We start from the raw sequence: 22,293 nt of genomic DNA, 5'->3' as shown, positions 1-22,293 counted from the left end.
AAAAGTGTGGTTTAAAATTTTATAAAAAAATATTGACCACATTTTGTGTATGGTTTTTTCTGAGCTGGATGTTACATTTAGCCAATAGTAGCATTAGTTTCCATTCTAAATCAAAGTAGAATTTTTTTTCCCTGATTTTGATGAAGAATCAGTGAAGAATTAAACAGATTAAAGTGGGTTAACAAGACAAAACTCTGTCCAAACCAAGTTACACTGATTTGTGCATATGTAGTTATATATAGCTAAAGATTATTTTCCTCTTTGTCTGTGTGCAAGTGAACCAAAGAGCTACTAGCTCTGTTCTTAGACCAGACCAGCTGCCTCCAAAGCCATAGAGCCTGTCGTCATCATGTGTGTGTGCGTGTGTGTGTGCGTGTGTGTGTGTGCGTGTGTGTGTGTGTGTGTGTGTGTGTGTGTGTGATGATTGATGTTGATGCACGAGAGAGAGAAAGAGAGAGAGAGAGAGGCTGATCTGCTCCTTATATGATCCCATAAAGCTGCATGGCTGTTGCCCACACACAATAAACAAAGCTGACTGAGGTAGAATTGTGTGTTTCTGTGTCTGTAGGTTCGGAGGTTTGGCACCCGATGTGTAAAGAAGCAGCTCGGCTGGAGAGAAAACTTAGGGTGAGTGATGCTCTAAATACCTGTAGACCCCTGAACTTCCTCTCTCTGATTGTCTCTGAATAAATGTGTTATTGCTTTATAAGCCACAAACTAATAATAACCTAGTACTAATAGTAAAAACACTGAATCCTGAAATAGATCCTAATAATTATGTGTTGCTCAGACAAAAGAGTTGTTTGCATTGCTGTGAATTAACAGAGGTCACTAATATAAGTTGCATATATTTACAAAAGGGTCAACAGAAATATACATACTGTACAAAACAAACATAAACCAAAATGAGAAAAGGTAATGAAGGTTTTAAACAAGCCACATAACATTGTAGTTAAATTCTGGGCCATACGCTAAACTCTAAACTAAACTAATTAATCAAAGCTGAAAGCAAGACTACTGGTTTCTCCCAGCCCAATTAACAACTGACGGAAATTAGAAAATAACAAATCAACATGAATCAGAAGCTAGTGGAAAGGAGGGACCCCTTCGCTGCTCCCTCTTGTACAATGTTGACACACATTTACTGGTTGGAGAGAGAGAGAAATTACAGATTCTGTGTTTAATGAGGGGAGATGAACAGCAGGAGTATAATGGTACATAAGAATCATTATGTGCCCTGATGTTGAAGATCTGTATGATGGAGCAGAATGCCTTACTTAGGTTACACCTGCACTGTTCAAATAATATTTTAAAAATGACACCCCTGTTTAAAGGATACATTTTAAATTAAATTGAAATGGGGGGAAAACAATTTTTTTCTCATCAGTACTGTACTGACAGGCATTTTAAAGAAAGTCTCCTGCTGTTTGCTATGAGTTTATGAGTTTGGCCTTGACTGATGGAGTATCCAGCTCAAAATCATCCGATTCCGGTCAACAGACATCGTCTTGGTGTTTTCATGTGTTCAGTGTCAGTTTACGTGGCTAAATAAAACTTAAAACTGCCAATGATTTTATTTGATTTTGCTTTCTTCATCTGTTCTGTGGCAGACAAACAATGTTACCAAAAAGCAGACAGTCATGATTATGGGTTGTCCACAGGCTCAGACGTTTCTGAACTCTGTATGCTGTGTTGTTTTGGACGGACTTTATGTGCTGTATTAGTAAATTTGTAAGGGAAAAAGATAAAAATGCTCAATAATCGATTTCATAAAGATTTTTCATTTGTCCATTTAGAAGCAGAACTTCAAAGCCCATACAGAAAATAATTTTTCCAATGTCCTTACATTGGACACACATTTACTGCTTTGTACTGATATACATTGTCTTTTGGGTTTTTTAAAGTTTTTTTTAACACTAAGCATGACAGACATCCACTTTTAGAGGACACTTTTCAAACCTAGGCTCCACTACTGCATTCTCATTAAATAGAGAAGGTTTTCTCTATTTAAAACCTACTTTGTTTACCAATTAAAACGTTTGTATTTGCCTGGCTAGATGTACAGGAGCTTTTGAGTTATTGTAATCCCCAGAGTATTACTAACATTGCATGATCTGACCTCAAGCTTAATTTGCTCTAATGTCCATTCTAGGAAAGATTAAAAACTGCCATGAATGTTGTCCAGTTGTCAAATAGTCTGTAAAGTGATGCAAACTAAGCTTTTAACTCTTCCCAGACTGAAAGGCAACAGTTCTCTGTTACTCTTGGTGTCTTTCCTACTTGGCATTGTGTTAGCAGACACCTGAACGCTCCAGACCAGCAAAGTGATAAAACCACTGCGTTTACTGAGCTGCTGAAAAATATCATGCATTCAATTGTCCACTCTCTTTCTTGTTCACTCTTCCTCCCCCTTTCTATCCTTCTGTTTATCTTTTAAAAAATTATAGAATGTGTTTTATTTGAGAGGCCACATGTCTAAATAAAAATGTAGATATTGATTAGTGGATACTTTTAATAATTAAATGTGTGTTTCATGCCCCCTTGGGGCACCAGATCTAAAAATTTACCTATTTACTTCTTAGAAAATAATGCATTTGTTACCTTATGTTAACGTACTAAGAACCAGGTGATTTTTTTATAAAACCTTACAGATATATTTGCCCTTAATTAGCTTAAATTCCTCACGTTCTTGCTCTTGCTCTTTTCTTGACCCAGCAGCTGAGACGAACCTCTGAGACTGCATCCATTTCTCCTTCAGGTTCCTCTCCCCTCCTCGGCTCTCCTCACCGGCTCATCTGTGTGAGTAACTGCAATCACTGTTGCACTAAAGCTGCAGTACTTACACCTTCTGTCTCTGTCAGTGCTGCCAGTCGAATGTCACTCACACTGACAGAATGATCTGTCCAGCTACCTGTGTCTCTGTATGCAGAGCTTATGTGAGAGCTATTTAAATAAAATCCTCAGCTCCAGGTTTTCTACTCAGGACTCCATCTGTATTAGGTGTGAATGTGAGGGTCTGTGTGTGTGTGTGTGTGTGTGTGTGTGTGTGTGTGTGTGTGTGTGTGGGTGTGTGTGTGTGTGTGTGTGTGTGTGTGTGTGTGTGTGTGTGTGTGTGTGTGTGTGTGTGTGTGTGTGTGTGTGTGTGTGTGTCCGTCCTTCTGTTTCTCTTACGGCTGACACTGATGTTTTAGGCTATAAGCAGCTGGAGGCTCTGCCCAGGGTCAAAACCATATATGACATCCAGCAGCCACACATCATCCCTTATCAGGCTGAACATGAACACACTCGGTTCTTAGAAGATGCTGTGCAGAGACACAGCTGTGGACGAGTACACACATTCACACAGAATAAATAAAACTGTCGATTCTACAAGTTACATTGTAGATAAAGGAAAATGACTAATTCTGATTCAGGATAACAATATTTAAACTCTCTGTCCTCCTCCTGCAGTCTTTGGGCTCCTTATCGCCATACGCTCATGTGAGTACTTCAACCATTTATCCTCCATCATTTCAAATGACCACATTTTTATTATTATTATTATTATTATTATTATTATTATTATTATTATTATTATTATTATTATTATTATTATTGACTGCAATAGCAACCAACGTTTGAATCTTGTTTGTCAGAAAAGTACAATTACCAAACCTCTTCAGCTATTTACCCAGTCTTTTATTTACTGTTATCAATTATTTTTTTGTATTCTGGCTTTGTTTCACATAAGCTATTTTTATTACACGTATGATTTATTTTGTAAATTTTTAAGTAAATTCCACATTTGCGATTTTAATGTTCATGTTACACAGGTGTTTTCTTTTACTTGTGTAATATTTATATTATGAATAATTTTCTGTAGTTTTGTGACCCCAAGTATAGGATTTATATGATTTTGATCAGTGACAGTATGGCTAAGTTAACCGTTTGATTATCTCATCCCACCTCGTCTGTTACAGTTTGAAGTGTTTTTAAACATTATGATTACTACTCTGAAAGTAAATGTAACCAAGAAGATATTTCCTCATAGAAAGTTCCTTACTTAAAAAGATGTACAGTAAATGCATCTGCATGCACCAGATAAAAAGTCAAAATTCAACACTTATTATGAATGGTATGTTTTCTTATCTTTCCCGTTGTGAAAAATGGCTAGGAGAAATCAATGCAGGTCATATTTACACCTAAAGGGAACAGGAAATCAAGGCTTAATAAATTAAGCGCTTTTTGACACACGAGTCAACTTATAAAAGTAACATTTATATTTAAATATTTGGTAGCACTTTATTTGAAGGGGTGTGCATAAGACTGACATGATACTGTAATAAACATGACATAACATCTGTCATAAACATGAAGAAGTCTTTATGAATGTTTATGACTGATGTCATGAAGTGTCTTTCGGTAAATAATGACACTTTTAATGCAAAGTTGCTTTAAAAGTTGCATTAAAAGCCATTAAAAGTTCCAACTTTGCATGATTTTGTAAATTATGATAATTTAATGTAAAGCTGGCACTTTTAATAAACTTTATGACAACTGTCATAAACATCCAAAGACTTCTTTATGTTCATGACAGATGTTATGTCATGTTTATGACAGTGTCACGTCAGTCTTATGCACACCCCTTCAAATAAAGTGTTACCAAATTTGTTTTTAATAGTGGATATTAGTCAAGCCATGAATTATTTGATATTTATCTCCTATTTCTGTCTTTCCCCCACTAAATAAATGTGATCTTTCAAAATAATTATATTTCATATATAAGAAAGCTGTAGAAATGTTTTTTAAAGGAAACATTTCTGTTTGCGTTCAGGACCTCTTGGACAGCGTCGAGTTGAGAAAGAGACTTTCCTCCAGCTCTGCATTCTCAGAGTCTCCTGCACATGGTCACCACGGAGGATCCCCGCTGCATTATTATCTCCCCGGTAACAAGCAAAGACTCACATACACAGAGAAAGTCTGGTGTCCCTACCTGACAATACAAGCTATAACACAACAAGCAGGTGTATTGTTATTTCAAGAGAGCAGTACATCAGGGACGAACACATATGACTTTACACACTCATCAGATTGTGAGTCCGTTTCGTCTCTCATTAGTCTCTGTCTTTCTGTTTGGCCCATTAACGTTTTGGGTTCTGTCACTGCTTGCCTGCGCTGACTGCAGGCAGTGAGAGTGGCAGGAGTTCACCATATTACACTCAACCAGAGCCCAGGTGTACCACACCCACCTCCTCCACCTTCCAAGTTCCCAAGCATTTCCATGTCCCAGGTAGGCTCTGATGCATTACCCTGACCTCTGACCCTGCTCACTGACCAGAATGGGCCCATTTGCAATTCAAACTACAGTTGAAGTATTTGTGAAAAGGAACTTTAGATTGTGGAAATGTCAAATTATTATTCTCTGACTATTTATCATGAGATAATGCACTGATACACGGTGATGCCGCTAATTTGACCACCTTTTTGGGTAACTAATAATCTAACACGTTACTATTTCTAAACCAATTAAAGTTACTCATTTGTCATTTTGTGTTAGTATTTTTGTAATTTTTCTTTGTAAAAATCAAAATGGTCATTTTTGCTGGATGGTTGTGCATTGGTGCGGCGCATTGCTCTGCCGTGCCGCCTTGCGGAGACGGCATGAACACTCGTTGACTATAATGGGTTTGTAATAATTGCAGCGGCGCTGAGACACACGCAGAGCTGAGACACACAGTGTAAGACCAAGAACACGACTTTTCACACTCGGATCAGATTTTTACCGAAGACACGGACTTCTTGACTCTACAGTCCATCAATGCACCATTGGACACAGTCAGACTTAGATAAATCTCCACCAGGTAGTGTGAAGCAGAAAACTGCAGCTGACCTACAAAAGTTTGAGTTTTGTGCAAATAAGTGAACTTTTTTTTTTTTCTTTATAAAAACAAGTATTTATGTTCGGTTAACTTAAGAGAGATGGTCTTTATTTCATTTTTCTATAAAAGCTACATTTCTCCAGGAGACAGTTTGTAAGTTAAACTTACATTGACATGGAGACATTGTTATGTTAAAAATGCTTCCAGTAGAGCATCAGACGGGAAGGTTTTGTTGGTTTTTGGGTGTTCTCCTTGTCCGACATGATATTTTAGGAGAATTGTTAAGCAGTGTGGGTTTGCTTTGGTGTCTTACTTTCCATTTTAGTTGATGAACGGACCAGTGCTCCATGAGCAAAGTCCTGAAGTTTGAGAGATATTTTATAAGTTAAAACTTCTCCATGACCTTATCTCTGACCCATCACCGTATTTCTTTGACTTCATGACACTGAATGTTCTCTGAAGTTATATTATAAACCTCATTAATCAACTGCATTTATACTGAGATTAAATTATATACCGGTAGTTATTGTTTACTATTAAGGTCACTTCTTGTACTGGATTTTATAGGTTGTCATAATTTTGGAAGTTAAATCAATATGCACGCGCCAAATTTCAGATTTTTATTTAGAAAGATGCTGAACTTTTTTTTCTCTTTTTAGTAGAAAATCATTCTGATTGAAAAGCTTTTAGGCTTTTTATCTACCAACTAATGCTAGCTAATTTAATTTACACTCTCCATTAACCATTTACGTATAAATTTAATGCTGAACTTTGTCGTTTTATCTTGGCTCGTTTCCCTTTAAAGGCCGGCATTCTTTCACTGCAGTCCCCTCATTTGATTCCTCCTTGTCATTCCCACTTCAGCCCATCTCTGCATGCTACATTTTTTCTGTTTTTTGTTTGGAGATGCTTGCCAGCCCTGCATTAGCAATTGTTTATTCCTCCGCAACAAGAACAAGCAAAAAAAAAAAGATGTTTTTGGCGCATGCTTTTATCCAAAGTGCTCCACAGAACAACATGCACACATTTACCAGTCATGGTCTGCTGGGGGTTGTAGCCTTAACATTGGATTGGTGGCAGTCCTTGTTCAGTGAGTTGAAATACATACACAAATATTTTGATTTTGTTTTTTTAATGCTACAAACCTTTGGAGATTTATTTTGACATGAATGTGGGGATTTCTCTGCATTAATACAAATCAATGCAGAACAGTGATCAAGTTTATCCCTCTTCTTCCTAATATCCTTTCTTACATTCCTCTGGCTCTTCCTCTCTTGAACTGCTTTTTTCTCTCTTTTATTTTCCTACCTTCCTCTTTTTTTTGACTGAATGCTGTAAAGCTGTTTAAGTCATCCTCCCTGCATGTCAATCAGTTTGTCTGGATGCACAGCAGCATCTTCGCTGTTCCCAGACCTACACGACTCCATATGACTCGACTTTCCAGAGATTTTGACCCTTTATGTTTATTTGAAAGCATTTAATGCAAAAGTCGACTGTATATTTATAAAAGATATTTCCAGATAGGAAGGAAGAAAGGACCATGTTTGTTACATCTATGGTAAATGTGTTCAAGACCAAGAAGAGAACTCTTCCTCCTCTCAGACTAAGTCTTGCTGTGAGTCACTAACTATCATTTTGTTTTTCTCAGTGTCTGAAGAAAGCAACATTTATAGGAAACCCCCCATTTACAAAAGACAAGGTTAGTGAATTTTTTGCAGTGTTCTGGATTTTATTACCAACGTTAGGTTTCATTTCTGCCGAACCAGCTGATTCATGAATACATTGTATTGTTTTCTCAGCAAAATACCATTTTACTCACCTAATGAAATGGAAAATGCTACGTCTCTAAAGTGGAGTCATCGGGAAAATCCATTTTCTAAAAGCCTCCACAGACTCCACTTACAAAACAAATTGTTATTTTGCAAGTTTGCATTTATGGTGCCCTACTAAATGATACAAACGTTTTGAATCATATCTCTCTTCAAGCATCCTAAAATGCATGTTTATTTATAGAAAATGATTTGTATGGCAGTATATTATACAGGCATTTTTGGGAAATTAGTAACCAAATTGATCTAAACCAGGTTCCAGATTGTCAGGATTTTTTTTATTGTATCTCCTTTTTATTGAGTTAAGTTAGTAATTAGTAATGCATTAATTATGGACCATGTTGATACATAAAACATTTTGAAACTCACTGTTCCAGCAATGAAAAAAACAACATGGTGGAATTTACGTTACCAGCAGATCATTGAAAAAATACAACTTTCTATGTCGACATAGAAACACAGACATAGAATTAAATAACATCACAGTTACAATTTAAATTCACAGATTAAAATGTAGTTTGATTACTGAAAATTATTATAAAAAAATCACTGTAAAGAATACAATTAATCTAACTAGTCTTTCTCTGAAGACTAATTAGATTAGGACCAATCCTCCTGCTCTGATTGGTTGTTTTTGACCGGGAGCCGTGCATTTCTGCAGATAGAAATAGGAACACAAGGAGGATGTAATCACATCATTTTTTTTCACAGATTATCTGTTTCATAATTTACTGCCACAACAGGGTGACAGTTTTAACAAATATGTAAAAAACAACAACAATTTATTAAAGTTACATACTGCAGCTTTAATAAAGCTGTATATTTTTGTACATTTTCTTATGAGACCATAACTCCAAATCAAACCAAAATTATTGTTTAAAAATAATATTTATGACATACAAGAACTGGTTGCTGATGACTTTGCTGAAACTAAATCAAAGAAAAGCAGAGACTTGAGGATGCAGGAAACTGACAGTTGTTGTCAAATCAAAAAATAGATGACACATTCAGCAGGTGATTTAAGAGGTAAAATCAACAAGTGTTGCCAAACACTGAGTTTGTAGGTGATCCATCAGAGCACGCACAGTAGAGGAGCCTGCAGAGTTACAGTTCCTCAGAAAGATCTCTGCATGATTTACGCCGGGCTCCAAAGTGCTGACAAATCTTTCTCTTGAGTGAACTGGAGGTTTGTGATCTGGGTTGAGTGGATGAATTTAAATTTTGCAGCTTGAATCATTTTTGCAAAGTGATTTTTGCATTATGGAAAAATATCATAACGAGACAGAAATATGGCCTATTTGTACTGCAGTTCATGTGAGAAGGGATTTGTATGTCTCTCGACTGTGCAAACACTATAAAGCCAAATTGATGTAACTTAAACCAACACATGGCCTTTGCTATCTGTCACAGTCACTTTCTCTCTAATCTTTCTTGTCGTTTCACTGAGACTTGTTACTAAAAAATAAAATGCCAACGATCCCCGCACTATTATCCTTTAGTTAGATTTATAGGTTACTCTGATAATAGAATGCAAGATGGCGTTATTAAAGTTGTGGTATTTTTCCCCCCTTTATCCTCCTCCAGTTTTGCAGGAATGGAGACAATAAATAATAGTTTTAAAGTATGCTTTTTTCCTGTCTTTTTGTCAGACATTCCTGCATCTCCAACCAACAGGAGTAAGATCAATGAGAATCTCATCAATTCCAGTCGCCTTTCCACTTCCAACTGCAACAGCCTTTATCACACAGACTCCAATTATTTTCCATATGGTGGCTCTCCGAAAGGTAAACTATCCTTCTTACACCTCTGCAAAATTCTTCAAACACAAACTAAAGTATGTTAAATTAGGAATTCATATGAGAGAAATCACAAATCAATGTATGATTGTGAAGGAAAAGTAAAAATGTTACATAGATATCAGCACTTTATTTCAGAGTGAAAGGGGTTAAATACAAATGTTTATATAATTTGAAGTATTTTATAATAAGAATTCATTTAAAATGAATGCCATTATGCACTCACTGCAAGTGGTTGGCATGTCACATAATGTGCTAGTAAAAGACGATTGTCTGTATAACATGATGAAATGTTACTAAGTTCAGAAGTGATTTGCATATGTGAGGATACGTCGCTCCAAGTCCTCACACAGCTGAAGGACACGTCACATCTAAATGCACATCGTAGCTTTAACTTAGCATTCTGCTGTCTTCTCACTCACCATCGTTTATCCCTTCATTTCCTCATCCTCCCTCCATCTCACCTCCAGTCTCCAGGGTGAGGAGGTTTTCATCTGGAGGAGAAGAGGATGGGTGGAATCATAATATAAACAAGGTGAGAAAGTAAGATTGTTTCCTCTTTTAATAATTGAAATAAGTGTTAATATTTTATGAGTGAGCTAATTAAAAGGTTGTTTCCAAGCTCACCCATTGGACACTGAATTAACATGAATCTCTCCTCTTTCTTATTGGCTAAATATTCTACCATCTGTAACAACAAAAACCCTTTTTTTAAAGTCATCATTTATCAAAATCCTTTATCACTTGAAGTTTTACGTAAATGTGGAAGTTTTAACATTATTTATTTTAAAATATTTCTTAATATTGTGATATTTTGTTTTCTTCCTCCACTCAGGGAATTGGCAGGATGATCTTAAAGGAAGAGATGAAGGCACGATCAGGGGTCCAGGACAACAACCACTGGAGGAGTGCGCGCAGCTCCCAGAGTAACAGCAAGGAGACGCTAAACAATCTGGAATACAACTCCTCCCTTAATGGCTGTAAGTCTTTGTGTTTAATAGCTTTACACTGTGAATGTGTCACTGGGGGATTTTAAATCCTCTGCACCATGGTAACTTTGTTGTTGTAAGTGTTTTGTTTGTCTGGCAGCATTTCTGCTGCTTCTGTCCTAAAAATTACTCAGAAAAGTCCAGATTGGGAAACTGCAGAGCAATAAAGACAGATGTGATGGGAATGTTTTTTTTTTAAGTTTACTCTTGTTTATTTGTCTATATTTTGATTCAGGTTCCCAATTATGAGATTCCTCTCTCTCTCTTATAGTAATTAATTGTTTTGTTAATGTATTGAACTGAGGACTGTGTTTAAGAGCCTAAACACAGTTAGAGCTAAAAAAAAACAAAAATTTTCTTAAGCAGTAATATCTGAAAATAAACATTTCTTCTTTTGTCTTTTCTGTGTAATCCAGGCAAAATGTAAATGTCATAGTTCAAGACTAATCCAAATTAAGATGGTAAATATAACACCATTAAATTTGCTAAATTAAATCTTTTAATGCTTTAACTTGATTAGAAAGTTCTTACACGGCCTTCATAACTGAGAGAGCATGCAGTATGTAATTATTTTCCCTTTATATTTAAAAATGGAGAAAGAAAACAGATTATAAAAAATATATTTGTCTCACAAATACTTAACTGAACTGACACAGCAGATTTAATGCAGTAATTTGTATAACTGAACTGGAAGTTATTTAATGACCAAAATATCTTGCTTCCTATTTGCATTGAGATCTATTTTTTATCTTTTAAAAACACAATGATTTTTTAAATAATTATAAATTGGAGTGTTGAAAAGTATGGAAGTATTTACATTATCTCTGAATGTAAATAGACAAAGTTTTACTCTGCTAAACCTCTCCTAAATATAATAGAAAGATTGATTAAATACCCTCTTAGAGTCACACTAGAGCTCTGCAATGCAAACATAAAATCAAGGTTAGCTAACTGAAGTGTTCTTTAAGTCATTTCAGGGGTGACTTATGACTTTTAGGCACCAGTAGTCAAAGTAAATATAAAGCATGAATGAACAACAAAAAACAATCATATTCAACTTTTCTTGTTGTAATGAAACTTCATCCATCCGTCCATTCATTTTCTTCCGCTTATCCGGGGTCGGGTCGCGGGGGCAGCAGCTTCAGAAGGGAGGCCCAGACTTCCCTCTCCCCAGCCACTTCTTCCAGCTCCTCCGGGGGAATCCCAAGGCGTTCCCAGGCCAGCCGAGAGACGTAATCCCTCCAGCGTGTCCTGGGTCTTCCCCGAGGCCTCCTCCCGGTGGGACGTGCCCGGAACACCTCACCAGGGAGGCGTCCAGGAGTCATCCTTACCAGATGCCCGAGCCACCTCAACTGGCTCCTCTCGACGCGGAGGAGCAGCGGCTCTACTCTGAGTCCCTCCCGGATTACCGAGCTTCTCACCCTATCTCTAAGGGAGAGCCCAGCCACAAACTGAAAAAAAAACCTAAAGCAAAAGGCCTGTTTTTGCCAAACTAGTGCATCACTTTTGTTCTAATTATAATAATAATACTTACTTACTTATAGATTATGACTAATTTAGTACAGTTTCCATGTTTAATTATAAATTGTCCAAGGTCAGTGCAAGTGGTCACCCAGGACTCTGTGACACTTCCCTCACATACCGAAGCATCAGCAGGGGGGAGTTTCCCATCTCTTTATTAACTCCTCCCTCAGCCTCACTTCCCTCTCTGCCAGCAGCAGCTGAAAGAACGACGCAAAGATGGAGTGAGTCATAAAGAAGGAGCAGGTGGGAGTAGATGGAGGCCAGGTGAGGAAAACAGAAACAGCAAGAAGGGTTTTAACAGAAGAGGCAGGGGAAGCAAATTCAACAGAAATTGAATTAGATGTAGTAGACAGAGAAAGAGAGGGGGGAGAGGGTATGAGGAGCTAAAGCAATTTGGAGCTGCTCTAAGAAGATGTACGACGTTCTCCCTGGAGGGAAATCAGGGTCAGAGAGCGAATGAAAGAAATGAACTCTGTGCTCAAGAGGCGTCACAAAGAAATGTCGTACAGAATCACAGTGGGTTTTTTGGTGACTGCTGGTATTATACAGATTAGATTAATCCAGACTCTTTTGCGCTTGTTTGCTCTGTAGACAGGCCTAATTTATCTGTGAAGTGGAGAAAGTATTTAGAGCATTAGAGGAAATCCAGATGTGTTTGGTTATATTTAATAAGAATAAATGCCCCTAATGTTAGTCTTGATCCTGAACAAAGGGAATCACACAGGCCAACAGCAGTTATGAGGACTTGGGCTTTCTACAGGGACTCTTGATGACAGCAGTCCATTAGGCCCATTTAAATGTTAAAAGGCAAAAAATCAACAAAAATGATCTACACGTGTCCAAATGGAGTTGAAAAGCTCTCAGGCTCTCAAGGCTGATTTTATAGTTTTGCTAATTTATATTTTGGATTATATTTTGCCAATTTTGAATAGGACACCAGGGTTTCACAAGCAAACAAATGAGTGTTCAGCTTCTATTTCTGGGCAAAATAATGTTGATGGTCATAAATATTGGTTTCCATTTAAATCTCTGAAATGCACGTATATCTGCACCAAATCAGGCTTTAAAAGTTTTGTCAATCAATCTGCATCAGCTAGAAGTGGACATTTTATTTTGCAGCTGAGGATAATCATTGCAAATATTCTGAATGTAGCAACAAAGCTTTTCTTTTTTATTCTGTGCCTGCTATATTTTACCATGAAATCTAATCTGAAAATTCTAGCTTGCTGACTTGTGCTTGAAATGCATTTGCTATAGCATGCCTGCGTGGTAAAGAAAAATAATAATTTATGCAGACTAGCTGCAGTGCTGGTTCATATTTTATATGATGTGTAGATTTTGATGGTGATTATGCTCGCACGATGACAGCTGATGTTTTATAGATGTCCCACAGCAGCTCAGTTTATTACTTTCCTCCCACTGAAATCACTGAACGACCAGCAGTTGTCCTTTTACTTCCACAAACAAAGTGGGCAAAGTCACCAATGATGCCTCAGCTACAAAGATCTGAAAAGGCAGTAAAGTGTTTAATTGATGTTCATATAGTTCTAAACTTCAAAGTCCATCAAATAAAACACATCTGAGGCAGACGTTAATATTTAAATATATAAGATAGTAGTGTTGCAAATGGAAAAAGAAAATTACCATCTTCATTAACTTTTTAGTAAAAGGATCTCTGTGATGCTAGCGAAAGATTTTGATTTACTACAAAAGTATTGTTAGCTATAAAACGTTTCCCCCTTTTTAAGATGCCACAATCACAAACTTTAATAATGTTTGGATTTTATGTCTTATACCAGTACAAATGGAGAAAAAAAACACATAATTTTTCATTTTATTGTAGCTCTGGCTGTTTTAATTAGGGTGGTTGTCCTGCTGCAAGTTCAGTTTTAGCCTCAGTCTCAAGCGTTTTTCAGTCTGTGACAAGTTTTCCGTTTACTTGTATTTATTTCCATCCATCTTCCCATAAACTTTAAATTCTCCCTGCTGCAGAAAAGCATCCCCAAACCATCATGCTGCCACTGATGTTTTTCACAGGAACAAATTAATGTTCCACTAAATGCTGTATTTTTGGCAGTCAGAGTGTCTTGTTGCCTTCAAAGTGGTCTGTTCCTTGACTTTCTGCAGCTGCTGGTTCTCTAATGTTCTCTAACAAACCATCACAGAACAACTGTGATTATAATAGATAATAATAATAGATAGATAATAACAGTGCATCCAAGTTGAGTATCTACTGATTAGGTGACTTCTGGGATCACTTGGTTTCACCCGACTGTGTTTTGAGGTATCAGAATATGGGAGGATGAATGAAAATGTATTAGTAAGAAACTCTAAACAATTAATAATTTCCTTCCTCTTCACAGTTTGCTGCTACTTTGTGTTGTCACCAAAATGAATAAACATTTGTGGTTGTAATGGTGAGAAAGCTCAGAGGTTATTACATGGTGCTGTATGCCTTCCCACCCACTGAGCCCTGGTAATAGATGCCACATCCCCTCCAACCCTGAAGAGGAAATGGAAGGAAAATGAAGCTGGTTTGAAAGATAGATAGATGGATGGATGGATGTCTTTTTGGAGACTTGTCCTTGATTTTTTTTCCCCCCTTCAAGAGAAATGTTTCAGTTGATTGCAGTAAAAACAACATTTCTCCTCCATAATGTTGGATTTCTAATGTAGTATGTTGAATTAATTTTCTGCAGTGCAGGCACAGTAAAGATGTCAGGAATAAAATCCAGGATTTCTTTAACGTTGTGATATTTTTTTCCATCTTTAGTTTGATTCTGCAGCTATCTGTGGAGAATAGTTTCTACTAAATGATTAATGGAAGTACATTTCCTGCTCCAGTTTTCTGAAATTCTGTTCATACTTACAAGGCAATCTCATTGTTGCATGTGATGAGCAAAAATTACAGATAGGTTTGTGTCTTAAGAGTGAGAATCTGATGAGAATAAAACATCTAATCTTTATCTTCTTTCCTTCTCAGCCCCCAGATCCACTTTAAGTGCAGACAACGGTGAGTTTATGGTTCTTCGAGGCATTTTGTTTATCCTCAGCTAGTTGTCTCCCCCATCTTCTCCATCCTCTTGTTTCTGCTGTGACAGAAGCAGCAGAGCTTTGAGTGGGAGATTGTTATCAACTTGCTGTGCCACACAAGCACAGCTCAGTCTTTAGGGTTACAGGTGGGAGGATGAATGGAGCTTCATCTCAGGTTTATTTTTAGCAACTTTTTAAGGAAAGGAAACCGATTCAAAATTCACTGACTTGAAACCCCGCTGCCATCTGTTTTGTAACAGCCCAGTATGTACAACATTAGAGTGGATGTTCACCAGGAAGCGCCGTGTCACAGCTATGCGAGTTCACTAGTTCATGGGGGAATAAATGGATCACAAGGTGGAGCTGCATCTGGAGAGGCTCATAGTAATCGTCTTGCAAGAGGGAGACTCTCCTGTCCCTGTATGATTCCCTTAGGAAAAATAAACGCAGGAATTATGTGAATGGGATTTATAGTGTGTGAATGAGGATGGAAAATATAATTAAGGATTTGTTTCCTAAGCAAATTTTAACGTCACAGAGTAGATTGAGTTTGATTGTGGAGATTGTCAGGGATTTTTTTTTTTTTACAGAACCCCAGGATACTTCAGGTGACAAAGAATTTAATAAGTTTCTAAAATGGAATCATATTAAATGGAACCAAGCTACATAGAAGGAGTTTTTACAAAGTTTGGAGAAGAAGGCTGGGACAAAAGAAGAGATTATTAGGATTTCATTTTGTCTAACTCAGGGGGAAAAGGTTGTAAACAGGACTGAGAAGAATGAGTGAGATAAAAAATATTAGGGTTTTAAACAGGAAGAGTAGATGGTTTAGGGTGAGGAAAGTTAAATGAGGTGAGGCATTAGACCTGATCTAAGTTAACACATTAACTTATTTTTTACTTCTTATTTGGGAAATTTAGACCCCTGAATTCCCAAACCATCTAACAGATCTAACTGAATGACCAAGGCGAATAGTTTCGATGCTTTTATTGGTGGCAGAACTCACGTTCTTTATGTCGACTCGAAACACCTGTCAGTATTCTGCTGCATCATGCCGTTCTTGCCTCTAGCTCTCTGGCATCGCTGTGCAATCCAATTCCTCTGAACATGAAAATGAACAAGGGAGAAAAGATAGACCAAGTGAGGAATGGGTGGGTGTGGGGAGTTAATATCAGGGGAGGAGTCAATGATGAAGACTTGGAAAAAGAAAGAAATAAGGAAGGGAAGAGAGGAAAAACGGTTAATGTGAGACTCTACTGCCCTCTACTGGCACTGATGCAGCAGTACAGGCGGCAAATCCATCACCGACCTCAAAGATGCTGGATCTGTGAGGAACAGAGGGGCATTTACTGTTTCAATATAATAATGTAGAACCAGCAAAACAAAAAGAAATCCATGCATTTGTAGATTTTCATCATGTCCTATATGGCCCCCGTTTGATTGTTGTGCAACCGGAGACTCAAATGTTCCTGAGGGATTTATTATTGAATGCTTTAGGAATGAAGCTGCAGTTTACAGTGTGTGATTTAAAAAACACTCCTGCATTGAATTTTCAGCCAAATTGTAGGAATTGTTTCACCATCAGGATATTCTCAGAGACTGTGGTACAAAGACGGATTAGAAGTCCTTTTCTAATCTTCCAGCAACATGTCCGCAGGCTCTGCTGAGAAGCTGCTTGGATTCCAGTGATTCTGAGCAACTACCATTCACTGTCTGCATATAAGCTTAGTCGATGCCTCCTTGTGAATAAATGCATAACAGTCAGTGGTAAATAATGGTGGCTTATTGTTGCATGAAACATGTCTTTGTATTTGGAAGCAGGTAATATCTTCAACAAGATTTGACTCTATTTAAAAGTTTTGTTATATGAATTAAAACGATTTAATAGTTGGCCATCTTGCTCCTCTCAAAAAGAACAAAAAGCCCTGAAGTCTGGAGTGAGTTAATACGCGTTTTTGTTGGTTTGATTGTGGTTTTCTGTTTGTTTTTTCCAGACTCGTATACTGCCAAATCTGCCTCGTTGCCAGGCTACGGCAGGAATGGACTGAACAGGGTACGCCGTCGTGGTTTATGGAGCATGAGCTCCTCCTGCTTTCATTACAGTCTGTTTCCTCTGAGAATCTTTGAGAATTATTGAGTTTACCAAGAGTTTCCCCTGGTAAAAAAGTCATTTATGGAGCTGTAATAATGCTATAAATACCATGTATGGTTTAATTTAATTGCTTATTATTCAATTTTCTTTGAAGGAACACCAAATTTGTAATGATTAATTAGTAATCGACCCCATAGTCCAAGCAAAAACCTTTTAATTTTTGCCCTCAAGTTGTGATTCGGTTATGTCCATATTTTATTTCTTAACATTGATTCTCTTGGTCAATGTGTACCTAAATGTCTACTGAAGAAAATGAGTTAATAAATAAAAGGAAAGTCCAAAATGTAACATTTTGCTTCACAAAGGCCTGGTTGGTTTGAAAAATCTCATAATAAACACAGAGGGGTACATGAGTGCAGTCCTCGTGCTCTACTTTGCTGCTTAACCTATAAATGTAGCACAATATAAAGAAAAAGCAAAAACAAGCTTTTCAACAGTATGAGAGCAAAGAAAGTGTTACAACAAAAATAATTAGCCAAGTGCAGAATTCCTTTCTTTTTGTGCTCAAGTTTGCAAGTATATGAAATGAAGAGGCGAAATGATCGGCACCGACTGGGGCAAGAAAACAAAAGAAAGACATCGATAGAAACAACTGGGCCAAGTCCTTCATTGCCTGCTGAAGCTGAAACTCATTTGTAATAGTTTACTTTCCAAGACCAAGGGAGACAAGTGGTGTTGTGTTATTAAGATGAAATTTTGGAAGCAACAATAAGCTGGCTTCATGGGTTTCTGCTGCGTTCTGGACAGCTGAATTATCCTAGTTTTAACTCCGTCGTATGGTCCAATCTGCTTTTGCTCTTCTCCCACAGCCTGGGAGTGCGGACACAGATTATTACCAGTACGACAGCAGTAATGCAGTTAACTGGCAGATAAGAGGTAAGCCTGTTAAGCTTAAAGCCTCCTGATGCATTTTTTGCTCTGAGTGTTAGTATCTGAGGTTCTCATTCACCATTATCTCCTTTTCTTCTTGTTGTCTTTCAGAATACAAGGTAAAATACAGCAGCCACTGCGAGAAACCCGTTAATGAGCCTAGAGGGAAAAGTCTGGATCAGGCTGTAACGGATGAGAAAGATGCTCAGCCAGTTAATATTGACTGGTCAGAACTGCCCCCCTTTAGTGAAAGGTCTTATTCTTAGGGTCTGAATCACTCTAATCAAACGTAAAGAAACATCAACAATAGGAAATAATATGCAAAAATAAAAAGAAAATTGAAAATAATAATTATTTTCAGTTTAGAACTGTAACCTTGCTTTGGACATCACTTCTTTCATTCATCTGCCAGATAATGGGTCAGAGCCTTCTTAAAATGTCAGCTATTTTAAGTATTCACGTTTTTAATGACTCATTTGTAAATATTAATAGGTCAGAAACAGACAAGTACTCGTGTGTTTTTGTTATATTTGCTAGATCTACCCATACGAAGCTTTGATGGTGTCGGTAAGAGGGCAGCAACGTCTTCCCAGCGACGTGGACAGAGCCCGTCTGGAGGTAAATGGCTTCTGATTTCATTTTCTATTTAAATACTTCTTTTCTTTTGCTGACAGTATTGGGATTTTGCAGCTTAGCAAATACATGGAACTATTTAATTCATAACTGGACACATAGCAGCTCTTTTTTTCATTTCACTAAAACAAAAGCTACAACTTCCACTGAAGTAGAGCTTTTACCAGTGTGTTTATCAAAATGACAATGAACATGCTAATATTAACATATGTTAACATATGCTTTGCACTGACGTATATGACAAAGGAAAACATAGTTCATGGTGCCAAGAAACAACCTGCAAAATATGGCTGCCTGTTGGTTCAAATATTGACTAAAATACATTAAAACTATTTGAGCTTACAAATACTTACAGGTGCAGGTAAACCACTCGTTTTAATAAAAGGAATCCAGAACCAACCAGCTTTCTGTCTGATTTCCTATCCTTGTCTTTTTCTTAAAGCTTTGACCTTCCAATATTAATTTTAGTCAGTTCTGATTTGGTTTTGTAAATTATACCAGAAGACTTACATTTTTTCATAGCCTTTCCTTTTTTGCCTGCAGCATTATGATCATTTTTTATTCCTCTCGTCTTTCCTTTCACAGCGTCACCTTTCACCAGAAGAGTTTTATCGAGTCTTTGGCATGTCCATGTCTGCCTTTGATCGCCTGGCTCAGTGGAAAAAGAACGAACTGAAGAAACGGGTCCGACTCTTTTAGGAAAAGTCACAAAACCTAGTCGATTCAGCTGCAGTCCAGATGGAACATCAACAACACTCTGAATGCTGCTTCCTAAAAGATTTCACTTGGACTGTATGCTGAACAGAAAGCATCGGGTCTGACAAGTTGCAACTGATATGCACTAAGGTTTATTTAGCAATAACTGTAAGGGCAGCAAGGGCAAAACTGGATGATAGAAGCCTGCAAGAAATGTAGTAATGCTTCAACAGAGTATTACTGTCTGCTGTAGCAGACAGTAATGCTGAGTGTGAAGCTGCTTTCCCGTCTTGCACCAACAGGTGGCAGTGTGTTCCAGTCATAGTCAGAGGTACTGCCTTGCAGAAAGATTAATGTTGAAATGTGATACTGGTTTTGAAAATCAGTAGATCAGAAGGATAAAGGATCCAACTTTACCCAGAAACTGCCCTCAAAGACATGCAAACGTCATAGCAAAATAAACTCTGAGAATCTAAGAGTTAAAGTTACTAAATATTATGGTTTTTATAAATTACAACTACTGGAAACCAAAACTTCTCTAATGTTTTTGTATTGTGTAATTGTGTATTTAATTTCTACTCGAGGTTATCTGAAGCCATATCAACATTAGGACTTTTGTACTATTTACTGATATGTGGTTTGAAAAAAAAAAAAGTAAATGTGACTGAGCTGGGATGTGGCTCTGAGTGTACAGAACTTTAAAGTAAGTTGTAGGTTTATTGCCTAAAATGTTGATGGGTTTTATTTAAAGAAAGCTAATTTAGTCTCTCTTGAGCACTTGAATCCTGACATAAATCAGGCTGACTGATAATGAGTCTGTGTTTGTGATAGCATTATATTTTAATGAAGGATATTTAGAGTAGAGAATTCAGATAAAAATGGAAATAAGAAAAAGAGATGTGACTAAATCCGTATGGGTTGCATAAACAAATGTGTGTGTGTGTGTGTGTGTGTGTGTGTGTGTGTGTGTGTGTGTGTGTGTGTGTGTGTGTGTGTGTGTGTGTGTGCGTGTGTGTGTGTGTGTGTGTATTTGGATTTACAGATTGCAACAATTTATCACTTTTACAATATTATCACACTCAAACTCTTATTTTGTATTTGTTGGAGGTATTTTTATTATTTATCATCTACAATTCCCTGTCTTTCAGTACAGCTTCTAAATAATTATTATGATTTATAATGATCCATCTATCCATTTATCAAATACACTCGATATGCTTATCCCTGGAGGTGTTGCGAGAAGTGCTGGTGCCTGTCTCCAGTGATTTATAGTGATGCATTCATTTGATTTTCATCTATTTTAAATGCAGACATACATGCACTGCCCTAATTTGCACAGCTAATAACATATTAAAAAAAAGAAACTAAGGAAAGAAATATTACTCTATATGGCAGTAGCATACAGTCAGTGATTTCTTTCATTTTTTAAATTTAATTTGAATATATTGACTGGGAAAAAAATCCATCTTTATCTTTTTTATTTTTTTTACAAAACTAATTGTCATAATTATTGGCGTCCTCGACAACTGTTTTACAACTGTTCATTTATCCTTGTAGAAGTTTTTTGGTATTTGCTTTTCATCTTGGCCAGTGAGGAGGAGAGTGAGTGAAACAAAAAATAAAGCCTCCAAAGCTCCTCATAAAAGAGCAACAGCATTTTTTTTTCATTGTGAGATTATGCTGCTGTAATAAATCATGAATTCACCTTCACAGCTTTTACACACTTTGCCAGAGGCTTTTTGTAAGCTTACAAAAAGTATTCTGTGGTAATCTTATTTTTATCTTGACATTATGGAATAATTTTCTTTTCATAATTTTGTGAGAAACTTTTCTTAAGCTAAAAGCCATAATCATCACAATGAACAGAAATAAAAACATGAAACCACACTGTGTGCAATGAATTTCATTTATTGAATTGAGTAACTTGAAAATGTTCATTTGGAGGTTATTCCAAATTATGAGACACATGTAGAAGAAACAATAAAACATTATTTCAGTGCTTCTGCTGAAATGTTTTAGTACTGTAGGACAAATTTTAATTGCATATTATACCCTAATATAGTGGCTAAATTCTCTATTATGCAAGAAATGCATCTAAAAGTTGCAGGTGTTTGAGTAAGGCAGCTCTGCTCTAACGGGGTCTTACAGATTAGACCATTTGTGTCCAAAGTTAATGTTTTGGGATTTTTTTGTTATTTTATACAAGCCTAGACACAGATATTAATAGGCCCCAATTATGATTATTTATTTCATTTCACGAAATAGATGAGAAAAACACAAATCAGAACTTGGGACCCAAGTGGGCCCTGTAAAAAAAATCCTAAGTATAAAGGATAATTGCTTTTGCAACTATTACAAAGCACTGATCTAAGTCCAATAGAAAGTTCAGGGAAAGATAGAAGAAAACCCAAAATATTTTTTCCCAACTTGCACAGTAAGGAAACACATGGAAATGTCTAAATTTGCAGGAGAGTAAAAAACCTGATATTTAGCAAAAATTTTATTTTATTTTTTCAGAATCCTAGCCGGCTCAAATACAGAAAAAGTTTAGTCTGACTTATTGTCAGGCTGTGAGAAAATTTTGTAAAAAGGTCATGTGTGTTTCTGAGTGTAAACATCTGGTTTCAGCCGCATAAAATATGTCCCAGTGCAGAGTTATACCATATCAAAGGGAATTTGTAAAATTCATATAACTGCTGACAGCTGCTGAGTACTAGAAGTTGTATTCCAACAGTTCTTACTTGTTTTTATTTCGCACAAAAATGTTAATTATCACGCAGTAATTGAGTGAAGTAAAACCTCTGAATTAATTAAAAGGCAATGGTTTAACTTAAGCGGTAACTGAATGTGGGTTGGGAACCCATGCTACTATATAAAGATAATTATCTAATCATTTGGCGGGTTTCAGGGATT

The 22,293-nt window shown here is 36.8% G+C and overlaps 1 protein-coding gene across 5 annotated transcripts in view; it reads left to right on the top strand.

The window, feature by feature from the left end:
- LOC103475675 (actin-binding LIM protein 3-like) overlaps positions 1–21,267 on the top strand; it is a 71,699-nt gene extending 50,432 nt beyond the window's left edge. The window contains exons 8-22 of one of the 5 annotated variants that reach the window (XM_081615471.1): positions 569–627; positions 2,716–2,799; positions 3,451–3,480; positions 4,814–4,925; positions 5,165–5,269; positions 7,507–7,557; positions 9,337–9,471; positions 9,954–10,018; positions 10,319–10,463; positions 14,980–15,009; positions 17,024–17,082; positions 17,991–18,057; positions 18,163–18,170; positions 18,589–18,669; positions 19,270–21,267. In XM_081615471.1, coding sequence (XP_081471597.1) covers positions 569–627; positions 2,716–2,799; positions 3,451–3,480; positions 4,814–4,925; positions 5,165–5,269; positions 7,507–7,557; positions 9,337–9,471; positions 9,954–10,018; positions 10,319–10,463; positions 14,980–15,009; positions 17,024–17,082; positions 17,991–18,057; positions 18,163–18,170; positions 18,589–18,669; positions 19,270–19,383 — 1,145 coding nt within the window. In that variant the 3' untranslated portion in view covers positions 19,384–21,267. The other 4 variants (XM_081615469.1, XM_081615467.1, XM_081615470.1 and 1 more) reach the window with 4 other exon arrangements.
- Positions 21,268–22,293: the final 1,026 nt, after the last annotated feature.

The sequence above is a fragment of the Poecilia reticulata genome, chromosome 14 (assembly GCF_904066995.2).
Source record: "Poecilia reticulata chromosome 14, P_reticulata-male-v2, whole genome shotgun sequence".
Taxonomy (NCBI): Eukaryota; Metazoa; Chordata; class Actinopteri; order Cyprinodontiformes; family Poeciliidae; genus Poecilia; species Poecilia reticulata.
Note: the sequence above shows the minus strand (reverse complement) of the source record. Positions and strands in the feature narration are given on the sequence as shown.